Raw genomic sequence first — 19,322 nt, 5'->3', positions numbered from 1 at the left:
TTAATGCATGTTTAAATACATATTTTATAAACAAATTAATGTCAATATTTTTTATGGGTTTAGATTTGACAAAAAATATTTTAATCAGGATTTAATAATATATTCTATTTCATAATAGTAATTATATAATTTTTTTCTAAGTAATTTTTTTTCGAATTATAAGCCTTTTTTACATTTACCTTGGTTGATTTTATTGAAGCTGCGAAAACATCTGAAGAAAATGTGCAAAGCGGTAGGTCCATCTTCAATTTCATTTACTTTTGCGTGGTAGTCCAAGAGGAGATGGATTAGTTTTACACTTGCTGAACGAATCGCTGCTACTAGAGGGTTACACAGCTTGAGATGTAGATTTGGAAGAGCTCCCTTTTTCAGCAGGTATTCAATGACATCGATACACTTAAGTTCAGACAAAGTTCCTCTTTTATCAACCAAAATAAAAAGTGGACTCTCACCCCTGATGTTTAATTCGTTTATTACTGCCTTTCTTTCAACTAGATATACGATAATGTCATATAAGAATTCACCAGGGGCTGAAATTAATATTTATAGTCAAAATTAAGCAAATTGTTGATAATCAATGGCTTGTTGTACATTCTAAAAACTTATATATACTAATTACATCAATACAGAATACTCTTGCTTAATGAAGAATGTGTTTAGTGCTTTTATTGTCAAACTATACGTTAAAATTAAAAAAAAATGTCTATCTTATGGTACTAGAAAGAAATAAAACTTTACCTCCCATTGAGCAGAGGTGAAGACATGTATTTTGTTTGTCATCTTTCTCGGAAATGTTGGCCCCCTTTTGTACAAGGATTTTCATCGTGCTTAACCATCCTTCTGATGAGACAATGTGTATAGCCGACGATCCTGTGTTGTCCCGTTTTCTTACTGTCGATCCGTCACAAGCAAGAAGTGACACTATCTCGTCTCTCAGATCCACCAGTTTATCCGGAGCGGCGTCGAAGTCGTAAAGTCCATGTTTCAAAAACAACACTAGTGGTGTGTTCCCATCCCTGTCCAAGTCGTCCATTTTTCCACCGTGTTTTTTATATATCCGTAAGAAATTCAGACATTCTTCAGAAGATACATTCGCTCTCTCTAATTAATGTAATAACAGAGAATTTTACAGCTGCAAGGAGATGGGCGAACATGACGAGAGATAAGCCAATAGCGCAACAACATGAGGGCGAAAAATTAAATCTCAATTATATTAAAATTTTCCTTAATATTTCATCTAACATTAAAGAGTACTTTATGTAAAATCTCTACAACTTGCACAAATCTCATGAAGATTGAAGTTATTTGCCTATGAAATATTATACACACACGAAAGAGGACAAAATGAGTAAATTTTTTCACACTATAACATTAGTTTTCGATATGAGTAGGTCTTCTCTCCATTTTTTTGAAAGTTAATCCTCGAAGTTTGCATACAAACATACAAATTTTGGTTTCCAAAATTATGAAGCAAAGACCCACTATACCTTAAAAATATAATTTTATGACATAACTCGTATCTTTTCGAGAAATACTTTAAGTCCATTAAGTCAATGGTCATACCACAAACATGATTTAAAATGCCATTCTTCCTCAGGACTTGTGTAGGGTAATGGTTAGCGTGCTAGTCTGAATAGAGAATGCAACTGATGATTTTACTGCCAGGGTTCAAACCCAATGGATACAACATTATTTTTTTTTATATAAAAGAATAAATTTTAACGAAAATTTTCCTTACAACTTTTTTTAATTATGATTTCATAAAAATCAATAATGAGAACTTTACTCTAAATACTAAATTCACAATTTGAATATGATTTTTATATATATATCTGAAGCTATTTGGCTTTCTGTACGCTAAGTTCGCCCATCTCCTTTCATATATTTTCACATTTTTTTCTGATAAAGGGGGGGGGGGGGGGTAATAGGATAAATAGTATCAAAATATAAGCAATCAATTTCATATATATTTCTTAAGCAATTGAATAATGAATGTACTTTAGTATGTCATTTGAAACCTTTTCGGCTATTCATTTTAAGCTTTTGATTACAATACATCGCTAAACTAATCTATAATAATTGTGCATTCATATCTTTTTGATATTAATGATTGAAAGGCATCGTCATTGAAAATGTACATCGTACATTGTAAGCCTTCAATTGCAGAAAACTGAACGTGAGCACTTTCGAAATTAAGATACTCACAAATACATCCCTACTAATGTGTTCGGAACCTTTTATTTTTCGGTGTTCTGCAAATTATATAACCCGATGAGTTCAGAGTAGATCTGATAGTGGCTCTGGCGAGAGTTAGCAAGACTTCAGCGAGATAGGGTAAATTATTCACGGAGATGTGGCTAGGAAGTGACAAACACGTGGAGACATGGTAAACAGAAAAGTTATGTTGCGTTTTAGATTTCACCACCCTATATTAAATTCTGTAGAAATATACTTCAATCAATCTTTCTTGAATTCATTCAAATTTAATTATAAGTATTCCCTATGACACAATTTTCTGCTGTCATCAATTAAAATTTCTTTTTGGACAAATATTGCATGGGAAGCGAGACTATATTTTTGGGCGTCAGATTAGCAAATGAGGCACCAATGTGACTTTAAGTGACAAATCAGATGAATGAGAATTGCATTATGGGTTACTATACGAATACCACAGGAATTTTACGCTTGATAAATTCCTTTATTGTTCTATCAATGTTCTGTGACGCACAAAACACATTACTAGGGGTGATTTGATTACGAGAAGGTGCTCGTTTTCCTTTCCAGTGAAGTGCTGGTGTTCTGAACTTGACACTAACTACGTATACATTTTATTAAACATATTTTTCGTGTTGCTCGTGGTAAGATCTTCCGTGCGCATTAATCTCCAGGTGTCAGAGCTACTCTGAACTCATCGGGTTTTAAAATTTGAAGAACACCGAAAAATAAAAGATTCGAACACATTAGTAGGGGTGATTTGATTACGAGAAGGTGCTCGTTTTCCTTTTCAATGTAGTGCTGGTGTTCTGAACTTGACACTAACTACGTATACATTTTATTAAACATATTTTTCGAGTTGCTCGTGGTAAGATCCTACGTGCGCATTAATAGCAATAGCCATATAAGGCAAACAAAGGTTTGTCAATGTAGATGATATTACACATTTTTATTACCAGCGTATCGATCGCTAGTGAGCTGTATTTTTTGCAGTAAACTATGATAAGACGCATTAATTGTTATTTACCCCCCCCCCCTTTAAGCCACCCATTTCTGTTGAAAATCATAAAAGTCTTTCAGAAAGGTGTGGAAACATTTTTCACAGGACATGTTTTTAGAAGAAACAGACTTTAGCAATTTCCTGTTTACTGCCAATTTTATTTATAAAACTGGTTCTACCCTCTAACCTTTGAATAGGTAAACCTAAACCACGTGTCTTGAATTTAAATCACAATAACATTAGTAGGGGTGAAATAGGTGGAAACATTTAAATCGCATGGAAGCGGAATGTAAACATTAGCACATGATTTTTCGGTTTATTCCCACTTAGCCAAAATTCTGAAATTCTTATTCCCACTTAGCTAAAATTGTTATTTTCACACCTGAGTGGTCACCTGTGTATAGTCTGTTTTAGATTGATTACCTGTAATTTACCTGTAATTTTCACCCGAGATTTATATATTTACCTATATACTTATATACATGTATATAGGTATTAACAAAAACTTAAATAAATAAATAAATGAATAAATAAATAAATAAATAAATTAATTAAGAAAAAAGGAAATTAATTATACATTAATTAAAAAATTAGAAATATAGAAATATTTAGGAAATAGTTTAATTTAGTAATTCATCTTTCAAAGCTTATATTTTGTATAAAGTTTTTACAGAAAAAACTGTTTTCTTTACCATAAATCTATATTGAGAAGAGATAAAGAGATTGTTTTGTTTCATGGCGCACAAATAATAGGGATGGGTTGTGTCTATAGATGCCTGCAGACCATAATAAAGAGGTGACACAAGCACAACTATACCTATTTATGTGGACCAGATTTGCACTGACAATAGTGAATTCCAGGATTTCTTTCAAAACACCCCTAACAAAAAACTAGATCAAAAGAAGAATGTATAATATTTTAAACCCTGAAAATATTTACGCAAAAATCTTCAAATTTTTAAGTTTGGAGTCGATATATAATATATACCTAAGTATCTTCCAGTCAGAATGCCAGACACAATGTAAGCATATCGAACGGTGGAATGTCACGTGAAAAATGTGATTATCATATCATTCGGGTGAAAATGTGTTGACACTCGGGGGACCAATCGCAACTTCTCGGGCCTTTCCTACTAGCGGAAAAACAACCTCGAATGTATTACGTAGACGCCATGACATTCCCCTTTTTATTAACAAACTGTGAAATACATGTTTGAATACCTCTTATCTGTGGATTATACAGTTTAACTTAATTAAATGTATAGATAGTACCTAAAATATACTATAGAAGGGACTTTTAACTCCGTCTATTCTGTTTTTGAATAAACAGGAAATATATAAATTTTAACATCCGGTGATGTCAATATATTCGATGTTATTTTTCCGACCTCTGACGGAAAGACTCGAGATGATGCGATTGACTCGGGGACCTATTAATTAAGTAGCTAACTCGATCGTAGTTTGGAGACTGTAAAAAAAATAAATATGAACCGCATATTGCCGCAACATTTTCCTCTGAATGTGTATGAGTTTAAGCCAAAATATTTACAAATTCTTTGTCCGAAATAACACTACATATAGTAAAAATACTTAATTTCTAAATAAATTGAGAACTATTGGTTCATCAATAGGCGTGTAAAAAATCACGGGCGGGGCTTGACAAGAGAATGTAAATTAGACGAATGGACAAGTTACTCGATGTAAACAATGTCGTTAAAATCAGATATGTATATAAATAACAATAGAAATGTGAAAGAACTGCTAGACCCCCGTCTCAAAAGCCAGTTTTGCTCGACATTATGATACTCAATAAATATATGATATAGTGTATCAAACCCTGCTCTCAAGACATTCTAAAAACTCTGATTAAGAAACTTCGGGAATTTATTTTTCCTAAAGCACCGGGACCCAACTCTCATAGCTTAAGTGCACTTACTCTATTATAATATAAACCCTAAAGATCAGTCTTGTTTTGAAATTATTCTTTAAAGTACCCGTAGAAAATCAATAGAAAAGAAAAAAAATGTTTAAGTATAATGAGATACCAATTTGAAATATGATCTGAATCTATAATTTACCTTCATAATGGTACTGAAGTGACCAACAAAGATGTAAAACTCCCTTTTGGTCCTTTTTGACTGTTAAATCTGCACCTTTCTCCACCAAAATGGTCATTAAATCAAAATGTTTTTTCTGCGATGCCAAGACAAGCAAGGAATTAAGATGAGACTTTTCGCAAATTTGTCCTGCAAGCAGCGCCTCTTTCATAAAAATTGACAACCATTTGTAATCGATGCGCTTGTAGTAAATATTGTCTTGGTACTCTTCCTCTGCTCTTTGGAAGGCTGTCTTCCCAGATGAATCCATAATTTTCAACTCAGGATTCTTCTTCATTAAAAGCGTAAGAATGGTATATCTAGCATCTCTATCTACAAAGAAAAAAAATTATTGAATTTGTTTTATGCTTAATTAAATCTGCCCTCCTATTTCCACGTTCTTAATAGGTTACAGTTTTCAATATTCATCAGATACCATGATGCTTTTTACTGTTTTCTATGCCATATTACTCTGAACCACATGAAAAATAGCCCCATGGACCACAACGCTCACCTGAGTAACTTCGGCCCTGCTGTTCTTCAACCGATTGTTATACATGTACACACTGAGGCCCAACCTTGGCCAAGGGGGTCATGATTTGAACTATTTACTACCTACCCCAGGGTGCTTTCACAGCAGTTTCAAACATTCTAACCCAGTGGTTTTGAGTAGTAGAAAATTTCAAAGTCAAAATATGATCCCATATTGTGGTCCACTATTTCCCCTAAAGTCATTTTTGAACAAAAAAAGAGAAGAATATAACCTACCCCGGAATGTTTCAAATAAATTTCAGCTTTTCTTGTCTAGTGGTTATTGAGAAAAAGATTTTTAAAGATTTGTTTCTATATATTTCATTGTAAATTTTTGATTATCAATGGTGGCCCCACCAAGCCCTACGTGGACCATAATTTGAACAATATAGAATCTTCCCTATCCTAAGATGCTTACACATAAGTTTCAGGTGTTTATGTCCCAGTTTTTAAAAGAAGATTTTAAAAGATTTTTCCTATTACAAATGTAAAACTTCCATGTCCTTGTTGTGCCCCCGCCCTCTTACCCCGGGAACCAGTATTTGTACAAAAAAATACCCTAAAGGCTTGGAAGATTCCACACAAGGTTCAGAATTTCTGGCCTAATGGTTCTTAAGAAGATTTTTAAATATCATCCTATTTTTGTCTTTCCTTGACTATCTCCCATTTTAAGGATCCTGGCTCTGTCCTTTATCTTAAAAATTGAAACTCCCCATTACCAATGGATGCCTTGAAGCATCTTTGAATGAAACTGGCCCAGTGGTTCTTGAAAAAAAATTGAAAATGTCAAAAGTTTACAAGGACAGATGAACAGACGGATAGACAGGTGATCAGAGAAGCTCATTTGAGCTTTCAGCCAAGGTAAGCTAAAAAAAGAGCTATTGATCTAAATTATTCTCAGACAAAACAACAAATTTGTTTACAGGGCATAAAACACAGACCCCAAAAGTGTGTTCTCAGGATGAGTAATCTTGCCCTGATGGCTGGTCAGAGCTGCAGTAGGCTCATTTTATTGAGCAGATGGGTGGAACACTCCATAGGCATAACGTTATATAAAGAAAAAGAACTAACAATGGGTATGAAATATGTCAGCCAAATTACGGCCCTGGGATAGGTTAATATCGCCAACAAGCGATAATTTTTAATTGACAACTATTTTCCAATGTCAGTCAAATATCTAAATATGAAGAAGATGTTGCAATTTCTATGGCGAGATGAAATAAAAGTTACAGTTTAAGTAAAGTTATATAACAAGAGGCCCATGGGCCTTATAAGTCACCTGAGTATCATGCAACAACTTTCCAACAATTGAATTTTATTCATGTTTTAAACTAGAGGCCATGAAATTCACAATTTTGAAAGAGGTACCATTGCTTATAATAATTATACACTTAGCATACTTATTTTGGTTACTTAAAACCCAGAGGTAGACCAGAGTAACAAAGAGAAAATGCATTTCCACTTTTAGTGAAATTCAATTCTTCTGTTAGAAAGGGTCCACAGTTGAGCTCCCCATTCCACAGGAACCACTGACCCTGGGGCCACATCTTACAAAATTTTGGAATTTTTATTTCATCATGCTGTTGATTAATACCAAAGTGCAGACTTCAAAGCATTATATTATTTCAGATTATGTTAACCCCCCCCCAAGTACCTCTGACCCAGGGGACAGGAAATTAACCATTTTTGGAAGAAGCAGGTTTTTTTTTACATAAATATATACTAAGATCATTGGCATTATACCCAATAACAACGGAAAAGATTTTCAAAGAATTCAAGCATTTTCACTATATAAACATTAGAGCCCCCCCCCCAACACAAGAATCTCTATACTCTATTCACTATATATTTAATAAAGCCCCGCCCTAACACCAGAACCCCCAACCAAGGGGCCATGAAATTCACAATTTTGGAAGAGGTAGCCTTATTCAACATAACTATGTACTTGGTTACTCAGGAGCAAAGAAGATTTTCAAAGAAATAATTCATTTTTACTATATAATCTATATAACCCCGCCCTAGCACTAGAACCCCTGACCCTAAGGCCATAAAATTCACAATTTTGGAAGAGACAGCCTTATTCAACATAGCCATGCACTTGGTTAGTTTATATCATGCCCATGAACAGAGAAGAAGAATTTCAAAATTTTTTTGCATTTTCACTATATAATCTATATAGCCCCACCCTACCGCTAGAACCCCTGACCCTGGGGCCATTAAATTCAAAATTTGAGGAGAGGCAGTCTTATTTAACATAACTATGCACTTGGTTAGTTTATTTTAAATGCCCACAAACAGAAAAGAAAAAAATTAAAAGAATTTATGCAATTTCACTATATAATCTATATAGCCCCGTCCTAGCACTAGAACCCCTGATCCTGGGGCCATAAAATTCAAAATTTTGGAAAAGGCGGTCATTTTCAACTTACCTATGCACTTGGTTAGTTTATTTAATGCCCACAAACAGAAAAGAAGAATTTCAAAGAAATAATGCATTTTCACTATATAACCTGTTTAGCCCCGCCCTAGCACTAGAACCCCTGACCCTGGGGCCATGAATTTCACAATTTTGGTAGAGGACTCAATGCTGATTACAATCTTACCAACAGTTTAACTGCTTGATGTCCAGGAATAAAGAAGATTTTTAAAGATTGCACTAATTTTAGTGGTTTTTGCCCCACCCCCAAGGCCCCAGGGGGGAAGTGACCATGAAATTCACAATTTTTGTTCCCCTTTACCCAAAGATGCTATATGCCAAATTTGGTTGAAATTGGTTCAGTGGTTTCAGAGAAGAAGCTAAAAATGTTCAAATGTTAACGCACGACGCACGACGAACGACGCACGACGAACGACGACGGACGAAAACAGATAGCACTAGGTCACCTGAGTTTACTCGGGTGACCTAAAAAGTAAAAAAAATCGTGTGCTTCTTTCAAGATATCTGTATCAAAAGTAGAGAAAAGAATTCACGAACACAGCTGTAGTGTAAAATAAGAAGAGACTGCAAAATATAAGTACTTTGCATCTTGTAGACACAAATAAAAGTTAACATGCTTTGGAAAATTATGGACACTTCTTTCAAATTATTTTCTAAGAATTATCTGTCAAGTCGAAATAAGTTGTGAAGAGATTCGTTTTTAATTCACCAATTATAAACAATTAATTATATCCATTAACAGAAAATGTATGAAATAAAATAAAAGATTTACCCCTAGAGCAAATTATAATATGCAATGCGGTTCGTCCATCATTGTGTACGGTGTTAACATCTGCTCCTCTTTCTAGCAGCCTTTTTACAACCAAGTCTTTATTTTGTTCACAAAAGAAGAGAAGAGGTGTTGCTCCCAAGCGGTTTTTTATATTTACGTTAAGCTCCTGGGGTGAACTTAACATCTGTAATGTCACAGTTGCGATGAGAGATCTGTTTCTTAAAAACGTAACACCATTTTGTCTCTCCCAAAATTTGGAAAAGAGACTGTTGCATATAAATAATGTTCCTTTCTCCTGAAGCAGCACGTTAAGAAAGGAAAGATCATCTGTGGAATAATTTGACCTAGTTATGTACCGTACAGGTAATTTCGATTGAAAATTGAAAACAAAACACATTTACATTTATTATCATTTCAACAATTTTGAATGGCTTCAACAGATTATATACATTGTATATGATATATTACCCGACATGACACATTTCTGTAAAACATTTTCTTCTTTAGAAAACGGATCAGCTCCTGCTGCAAGTAATTTTCGGAAGTCCTCTGCATTTGTTCGTAGAGAAAGACATAATGGGGTGTTGCCATCTCCATCTTTTGCATTTGGATTCGCATTATATGATAAAAGAACATCCAGTACAGTCTCTCGAGTTCCGTTCATTGTTGTATCTGTGCAAAAAGATGCATTTAATTCCTAAAGCTTACGTTTATTTTAAATTTAACGTTATTTTAACAGAATACGTTGGTGCATTAGAAAGACCGACCCTTCAACTTAATTTATAAAAAAGTATATATAAATATTCTTAGAACCAATAATATCCTAATTTTATTTCTCATTTTAAGTTCTCTGTTGTCATTTACTTTTATTCTTTAAATGTACGCTTTCCCAGACAGGAAAAAAGAGCACTAATCAAATTGTCTCTAAATAATGATAATAAATTTACCTCTCTTTAAATATCGATGTAAAGGCATGTCTTTGTTTTCTCCTATATGATTTACATCAGAACCATTTTTAATGAGCATTTCCACAATATTTTTTTCACCAATAGCCACAGCTATGTGTAATACCGAATCGGCACCCATTTTACGTTGACTACAATTTGCGCCAGCATCGATTAAGAGGGATAAGAGTTTTTGTAAGTGTAATTTAGCATTTTCTTCAGAATAATATGAGTGCCATAACGATGCTCGTCTAACCTTGTTTACAAAACCTTCATCCAATAAAACAAGGTAGTCCTCAAGAACAATTTCTAAAGGGCATTTTCCAGTGTTGCTTGCAATATTTGTGTCTGCTCCAGCTTCAACCAAAGACTTCAAAATTTCCATCTGGTCGTCTGACAAAAAAATATCCTTGATTTTTAATGGTGTGTTTATATGATGTTAAGTAACTAATAATCAAAGACCTGAGAGTAATTAAATGTTGTACAAAATAGGTATAGTAATATTTTATTAAATCATATATCTCCAAATAATATTCCAATTTCATGAATGAATTTCAATATCTTACATGTACGTTTGTTTAAGTTTCCCCATGTGGTCGTTTTTAATACAGATAAATACTTTCATTTCATTAAATTCTTCAACATGGTTCTTCAAATCTTATCCGAAAAGTTAAAGTACGCAACAAGTCGCATATTTATATATATTATGTTTGTAAAAAAGTCGAAACATGTATTGCAAAATAGGAAAAGTATTTACCCCTTTTTCCTGTTTGTAAACTTAGTAAATATTCTACCAGTGGCGTGTTCTCCTTTGACCCTTTTCTATTAACATTTGTCCCAAATTTCAAAAGTAATTTCACGATATCTATATTTAGTCTTGCGGCCAAACATAATGGATTTTCTGTCCCAATGTTGGGGTTACCATTATGCTCTAAAAGATCAGAAAGAATTCCCAGGGTATCTTGTCTAAAAGGACTCGACAGCAGACTGCAAACTAGTGAGGTTTTATTCTCTGTCTGGATATTGGTATCGGCACCAGCCTCTAAAAGACAGTTCACCATCTCTTCTCGCTGCTTTGTTTTCTTTGCTATAAAGATAAATACAAAAGCACATCACATATTGATGCTAATCTGCGTTTAGCATTGAGGTTAGTAATGACACTGGACATAGCTATATATATTGAAATGCTGTTATTTAAGTTATTGAATTATAAATGTAAAAAACATTCTATTAAAAATATAATCACAATATTTCTTATGACAATATATTTGTAAATGATTTAATATATTAACAGCAAAAAGGAAAATGCATTGACAAAATTGATCGTCGATTCCGTAACCTACTCATAAATTGCTTCCAATTGACTTGTCTTTTGTCGACAAGCTCATCAGCAGTCAAAATCATTTGACTTGTTTACATATTTAAATAAATGGGCACATAAAAGCACAATCAATTAGGTATTTCTTTTGTTACGTACCTTTTTCTTCGGTTATTGCAAAAAACCTGCGCCTTTCTGGAAGAAAAATTTTATAAATGATAAAGCAGTTCAAATCTAAAGAACAAGGTTCGGCGATATCTTCTTCCATTACCCAAGAAAGATTATCAATCAAGTTCATTAACAAGGGGAAAACGGAGGTAGAATATGGCAAATTATTTCATATATATGGAGCTAGATCTCAACAAGACACAAAGGAAGAAATTTCCCTTAGACAATATAAAATACGGAAGCGTATAAGTGCAACTTGGACACATTTTATTTTTAATTTCTATACTTTAATCTGCAAAATTTACACTTCAATGTATACAGTTTACACAAACTTTTACAGAAACTGTTGAAGTTTTTACTCTTATTGTGGCAATGCAAAAGACAGACCCCGCGACCAGGCTATTCATCCTACCGCCACATAGTCGCCATCCTAAACTACTTTCAAATTTGTAAACTTTGATATTTGTTACATTCACCCAGAGTCGATTGCGCAGGGCGTGGACCTTTAGTTGGACAAACTTGAATTCCCTTTACCCAGTATTACTCTGTTTGGTTGAATTGACCAGATAGTTGTGGAGAACAAGATGAAATTGTGAAAAGTTTACAACAACGACAACGGTAACGACTTCAGATAACGGTCAAATTTCGATCAGAAAAGCTCATTTAAAATACGAGGCCCCGAGTCAGGGTTGGCGTTGGCACAATATAAAGATCCCCCACTGCTCAATGGCCCTGAGTGCCGCAAAAAGCCTTCTCCGGTATAAGGTGACGACTTCATATAATAGACGTAAAAATATAAATCAATCTTAAGTGGCCGTAAAACAATAAATAAATTCTATAAACGATCTTGTTGCGAGCAACGAGTAGGTCTTCCGTCCGAATTTTCGAATAGACGAGATATTTGTACTACGATCTTTGTTAAGACATGATGATATCAAGACTTCCCTAATTAAGGTCTTCCGTTTCCAACGGAAGACCTTATTGTTTTCGTTCGGTTTCTTTTTCCCTATTATTATTATTAAGGTCTTCCGTTTCCAACGGAAGACCTTATTGTTCTCGTTCAGTTTCTTTTTCCCTATTATTTTTTTTTTCTTACCGATTTTTGTGCACGCGAGTTCTCGGAAACGGCTGAGTCGATTTTCACGAAACTTTCAGATCTGATAGATATTGATCTAAACTTTATTGGAAGTTTTTTATATTGATGACGTCAATTCCGGTCGTGAGATATGGAGGATTTTCTGATTTTAAGAGGGTCGGCTTGTCCTGGTAACTCCTCCTAAACCACTTATGATATTGAGTTAAGATTTTCAGTGAGAGTAAAGGAAGGTTTGCTGAGTTGCATAAGGGTGTCCAAAGTTTTCTAGCGCAAAAAGGATCGGAGCTCGATAGGGCCAAAAAATGTCTCACAAACATCTCACAAAATTTGACACTTTACGTTTCATATCGTCTTACCTGTTCATAATTTGTTAAAACATATTGAAGAGAAGTTGTGCAGAATGTTAAAAGCTATTAAATAATACCAAGAAAAAGGGGCTGACCCCTCAAATTAGGGTCTCAGAAGGGCCAAAAGTCCTTCATCGATATCTCTTTAATGAACAATATTTTGTTATAAATAACTGAAGCAAAAATCTTCATCTTAACAATTTGCAACAACATATTGTTAAATTATGATCATATGTTACGTAATTAGGGGCCATCAGGGCCAAATTCAAAATCTTTTGATTCTTTATACCTTCAAATTTTTTGACAAGCAGTATTGAATAAAAGATGTTCAGAATTGTATTCTAAACAATATACAACAATTCAATTTTCGAAAAACGGCCCATAAAGAACTTGAAGGGCTGGCCCCTATATATTAATTTTCTATTCTGCATAGTCCGAGAACGAAAAGAAATTTTTGAATAGTTGTTGAACAAAAAAGGTCTTTCAATTATTGAAATTTATTAGTTGATATGAAGGTAAATGATCTGACCCCTTAAATTAAGGGCCCAGAAGGGCCAAGAAACTTTCATTTATAGCTTTTTAAAATGTTACATTAATCAAAAAATTAAATCAAATGAGAGAAGTCTTGATATCCTAATGTTTTGACAAAAATCACAGTCAAAATCATATCTCAACTTATCGAAAAATCAGACGGAAGACCTACTCGTTGCTCGCAACGAGATCTCATCTAGTTAAGGTCTTCCGTCTTCAGCGGAAGACCTTATTGTTTTTCTTAGGTTTCTTTTCCACTATTTTTATTAGGGCTTTTCGCTTTCTGCGAAAAGACCTATTGTTTTCGTCTTGTTTTATTATTAGGGCTTTTCGACTTTTGTCGAAAAGACCTATTGTTTTCGTCTTTTTTATTATTATTCTTATTATACTTAGCACTTTTTTTGCTCAGCGTTTAAGGATTGTCTTTAAAAATACCTATTTTATTTTATAACCACTAAATAGCAAATGCAAATATCTCCCGTCTAAAACAAGATAAACTTCCGGTAAGGTCACTTCCGGTTTATACTAAAGAAAAACTAAATTTTCTACAATACCCTATATCATTTTCATTTTTTAAGTATACTTTCTCAAATTTAAAATATAAATTTTAAAGAACCAATACTATAAAAAAGTGCGCGTACAGGATTTTCGACCACAGATACTTTTTGAGATAATGAGACTTCAAACATTCAAGAAGGGGGGATGGAATTTTAAAAAGTCACAAAAACATTACTAAAATTATTTTTAGCATAGAAACATTTTGGAACTAATTAGTAGAACAAATGCTATGACTTTCATATCAATCAGAGCAGAACTTCCGGTTTTATGGATCTTTGAAATTTGTCTACGGGAGTTTCTATGTTAAATTGAAATCAGGCATCACACGTTTTCTCTTAAAATGGTCAAGATATTTCTATGAAATTTTGAGGGTGAAATGACTCTGATATTGTCCCAACCTGATTAAATTATGAAAATAAAATACAAAAAATTAAGGGATTTCTAGGGGCCAACATTAAAAACAGACTTTTTTCCGTAACTTTTTTATTTCTCAATGGATTTTCAAATAGTTTTCAGATTTGAGTTCAGCATAAAGAGGACAGTCTGAAAATTATGGTCCGTGGGGTCACTTTTTGACCCCTTATAGGAGTTTAAGAGACCTGAAATATTGCATTTCTAAGTCTTGTAAAAAATATTTAAACAAGAGTTATCTCCCTTTGCCCACCTGTTTGGAACGTTATATGCTGTGTATGTTTCAATTTTGGTATGCATCTGAAGAGTACTTCCGGTTTTGTAAGTTCCTTTAAATTGTCTATGGAGATTTCTATGTTAAATTTGAAATCACGTAAGTTCCATTATCTCAAAAGGTAGGCAAGCATTTCTAGTGATATTTCATATGAATATTGACTCTTGCATTGCCTCCAGGTGGAAATGTCATGAAATTAAAAATCCCCAAAATAGAAGGGATTTTAGGGGTCAGTGCAGAAAATGGCTATTTCTCTGTAACTTTTTTAATTCTCAACCAATCTTCAAACTAATTTTCGTATTACAACAAGCATATAGAGTACAGTTTAAAAATAATGGGCCGTGGGGTCACTTTTTGACCCCTTATAGGAGTTTTAGAGACCTGAAATATTGTATTTTTAAGTCTTGTAGAAAATATTTAAACAAGAGTTATCTCCCTTTGCCCACCTGTTTGAAACTTTATATGCTGTCTCTGTTTCAATTTTGGTATGCATCTGAAGAGTACTTCCGGTTTTATGAGTTCCTTAAAATTGTCTATGGAGATTTCTATGTTAAATTTGAAATCACGTTTGTTCCATTATCTCAAAAGGTAGGCAAGCAATTCTCATGATATTTCATATGAATATTGACTCTAGAATTGTCTCGAGGTGGAAAGGTCATGAAAATAAAAATCCCTAAAAATAGAAAGGATTTTAGGGGTCAGTGAAGAAAATGGCCTTTTCTCTGGAACTTTTTTAATTCTCAACCAATCTTCAAACTAATTTTTGTATTACATCAAGTATAAAGAGAACACTGTAAAAATTATGGTCCTAGGGGTCACTTTTTGACCCCTTATAGGAGTTTTAGAGACATTAAGTATTGCATTTTAATTCTTGTAGAAATATTTGAACAAGAGTTATCTTCCTTTGCCCACCTGTTTGGAACGTTATATGCTGTCTATGTTTCAATTTTGGTATGCATCTGAAGAGTACTTCCGGTTTTATGAGTTCCTTAAAATTGTCTATGGAGATTTCTATGTTAAATTTGAAATCACATTTGTTCCATTATCTCGAAACGTAAGCAAGCAATTCCCGTGAAATTTCATATGAATATTGACTCTATCATTGTCTCCAGGTGGAAAGGTCATGAAAATAAAACTCCCTAAAAATAGAAGGGATTTTAGGGGTCAGTGCAGATAACGGCCTTTTCTCTGTAACTTTTTTGTTTCGCATCCAATCTTCAAACTAATTTTCGTATTACATCAAGCATAAAGTGTACAGTTTAAAAATTATGGGTCGTGGGTCACTTTTTGATCCCTTATAGGAGTTTTAGTGGATTGAAAAACAGTACATTTCCGTATGTGTTAAATAACCACGAAAGAGTTATGTCTCTTTGAGTAGACACTGATGTATTGTACACAGAGAATTGTTATGTTTCCAATTAAATATTGGTCTCAAAAAAACTTTTGCAATATTGTATTATATGATCTTTTTATTGTAAAATATTGATTTTGCTTTTAAGATTCTTTATTTTAAGGGATCGAAAAGCCCTCCGTTTTTGTTGAACGACAAAAAGATCTAGTTAGGGCTTTTCGCTTTCAGGCGAAAAGCCCTATTGTTTTCGTCTTGTTTTATTATTATTATTATACTTAACACTTTTACGTCAAGGATTTAAAGAAAACAACTAGACATATGTAATTTAGAACAACACCATTTAACAGAACATCTAAAAGTGTCCCGTAAGTAAGGTTTTGTACTTCCGGAAACGTCACTTCCGGTATTTATAAGACAAATACTACATTTTCTCTAAAGCCTTAAACATTCCTTATTTTACATGCAATTTCGTTCAAAATTTAGGAATGTATTCCTCATAGTGATATCTACAAAAAAGTCATCGTTAGTGTTTTTGCACCTATGATATATTTTTTTGTTATAGGGCTCCAAAGTTAAGAAAAGGGGGGATTGGAATTAAAAAAATTGTAAACAATGTAGGAAATTTATTTTGAGGATGATATATTGTTCAACAAAGTAATTAAAGGCTGTAATGTAAGTTTCAAGTCCACCACACCAGAACTTCCGGTTCTACGAGACTTTGAAATTGTCTATGGGAGTTTCTATAGTAAAAAAAAAATTATGCGTCCTCCATTATCTCAAAAAGAGAGTAAGCAATTCTTGTAATATTTACAGGGAATAATTGATTTGTTATTGTCTTCAGGTGAAAAGGTTATCAAAATTAAATCCCTAAAAATTAGGGACTTTTAGGGGTCAACTCTTAAAATCATTTTTGCCCTGTAACTTTTTTATTTGTCAACCAATCTTCAAACTGATTTCAGTTTTGAGTTCAGCATAAGGAATAAAATTTAAAAATTATGAGCCGAGGGGTCACTTTTTGACCCCTTTAAGGACTTTTAGAGACCTGAAATTTTGTATTTTTAAGTATTTTCAAAAATTATCAAGCAAGAGTTATCTCCCTTTGACAAACTGTTTGGAGTCCAATATGCTCTCTATGTTTCAATTTTGGTATGGATGTGTAGAGTACTTCCGGTTTTATAAGTACCTTAAAATTGCCTATGGAGATTTCTATGTTAAATATGAAATCATTTAATGTCCATTATTTTAAATGGGAAGCAAGCAAGTCTCATGATATTTCACTTAAATAATGACTTTAGCATTGTCTTTCGATATTAAGATCATGAAAATAAAATTTCCTAAAATAAAAGGGATTTTAGGGGTCAGTAGAGAAATTAGTTTTTTGTATATTACTTTTTTATTTGTCCATAGATCTTCAAACTGATTTCTATTTTGAGTTAAGCATAAAAAGGGCAATTTAAAAATAATGGTCCGTGGGGTCACTTTTTGACCCCTTAAAGGACTTTTAGAGACCTAAAATATTGCATTTTCAAAAATAATTGTGCAAGAGTTATCTCCCTTTGTCAACCTGTTTGGAGTCTAATATGCTCTCTATGTTTCAATTTTGGTACGGATATGTGGAGAACTTCCGGTTTTATAAGTACCTTAAAATTGCCTATGGAGATTTCTATGTTAAATTTGAAATCATTCAATGTCCATTATTTTTAAAGGGAAGCAAGCAGGTCTCATAATATTTCACATACATAATGACATTAGCATTGTCTTTCAATATTTAGATCCAGAAAATAAATTTCTTAAAATAAAAGGGATTTTAGGAGTCAGTAGAGAAATTAGTTTTTTGTATATTACTTTTTTATTTGTCCATAGATCTTCAAACTGATTTCTGTTTTGAGTTAAGCATAAAAAGGGCAATTTAAAAATTATTGTCCGTGGGGTCACTTTTTGACCCCTTAAAGGACTTTTAAAGACCTGAAATTTTGTATTTTAATGTATTTTCAAAAACAATTTTGCAAGAGTTATCTCCCTTTGGCAAGCTGTATGGAGTCTAATATGCTCTCAATGTTTTAATTTTGGTATGGATATGTAGAGTACTTCCGGTTTTATAAGTACCTTAAAATTGCCTATGGAGATTTCTATGTTAAATTTGAAATCATGTTTGTTCCATTATCTCAAAAGGTAGGCAAGCAATTCTTGTTAAATTTCATATGAATACTGACTCTCTCATTGTCTCCAGATGCTAAGGTCATGAAAATAAAAATTCCTAAAATAGAAAGGATTTTAGGGGTCAGTACAGAAAATACCTTTTTCTCTGTAACGTGTTTAATTCTCAACCAATATTCAAAATAATTTTGACACTACATGAAGTATAAAGAGTACATTTTAAAAATTATGGGCCGTGGGGTGACTTTTTGACCCCTTATAGGAGTTTTAGTGGATTGAAAATCAGTACATTTTCGAATCTGTTTTATAACCACGAAAGAGTTATGTCTCTTTGAGTAGACACTGACGTACAATGAAAATTGTTATGTTTGCAATCAAATATTGACCTCAACAGAACTTTTGCAATATTATATTATAAGATTTTTTTTAATTGTAAAATATTGTTTTTTTAAGATTAGTTATCTTAAGGGGTCGAAAAGCCCTCCGTTTTTGTTGAACGACAAAAATAAGGTCTAGTTATTAGGGCTTTTCGCTTTCAGGCGAAAAGCCCTATTGTTTTCGTGTTGTTTTATTATTATTATACCTAACACTTTTATGTCAAGGATTTAAAGAACATCATTAGAGATATGTAATTTATAACAACATTATTACACAGCATATTTTGAAGTCTCGCGTAAGTAAGGTTTTGTACTTCCGGGAATGTCATTTCCGGTATTTATCAGCCAGAAACAAAAATTTCTTTGATGCCTAAGACTTTCCTTATTTTACATGCAATTTAGTTCATAATTTAGGAATATATTCCTCAAAGTAATATCTACAAAAAAGTCATCGTTGGTGGTTTTGCACGTATGGTATATTTTGGTGTTATAGGGCTGCAAAATTAAGAAAAGGGGGGATTGAAATTTGAAACTTTGAAAACAAAGTAGGAAATTTATTTCGAAGGTCAAATATTGTTAATCAACGTAATTAAAGGCTGTAAAGTAATTTTCATGTCCATCAGAGCAGAACTTCCGGTTCTAAATGGCTTTGAAATTGCCTATGGGAGTTTCTATAGTGAAAAATATTCATGTGTGTTCCATTATCTAAAAAGGAAAGCAAACGATTCTTGTAATATTTA

At 33.1% G+C, this 19,322-nt stretch overlaps 1 protein-coding gene across 3 annotated transcripts in view; it reads right to left on the bottom strand.

Moving 5' to 3' along the window:
• LOC134248743 (uncharacterized) overlaps nucleotides 1-19,322 on the bottom strand; it is a 49,206-nt gene that overhangs the window by 13,863 nt on the left and 16,021 nt on the right. For all 3 annotated transcript variants that reach the window (XM_062731136.1, XM_062731139.1, XM_062731138.1), the window contains exons 5-12: nucleotides 11,472-11,507; nucleotides 10,752-11,081; nucleotides 9,998-10,387; nucleotides 9,519-9,722; nucleotides 9,051-9,377; nucleotides 5,293-5,643; nucleotides 739-1,101; nucleotides 180-530 (exon numbers count right to left, since the gene is read on the bottom strand). In XM_062731136.1, the coding sequence (XP_062587120.1) occupies nucleotides 180-530; nucleotides 739-1,101; nucleotides 5,293-5,643; nucleotides 9,051-9,377; nucleotides 9,519-9,722; nucleotides 9,998-10,387; nucleotides 10,752-11,081; nucleotides 11,472-11,507 (2,352 nt within the window). The remainder of the gene's footprint in view (nucleotides 1-179; nucleotides 531-738; nucleotides 1,102-5,292; nucleotides 5,644-9,050; nucleotides 9,378-9,518; nucleotides 9,723-9,997; nucleotides 10,388-10,751; nucleotides 11,082-11,471; nucleotides 11,508-19,322) is intronic.

This window comes from Saccostrea cucullata, unplaced genomic scaffold (assembly GCF_032062105.1).
Source record: "Saccostrea cucullata isolate Sc308-1 unplaced genomic scaffold, CSIRO_AGI_Scuc_v1 ctg1824, whole genome shotgun sequence".
Lineage (NCBI taxonomy): Eukaryota > Metazoa > Mollusca > Bivalvia > Ostreida > Ostreidae > Saccostrea > Saccostrea cuccullata.
This window is presented reverse-complemented; position numbering and strand designations above follow the sequence as displayed.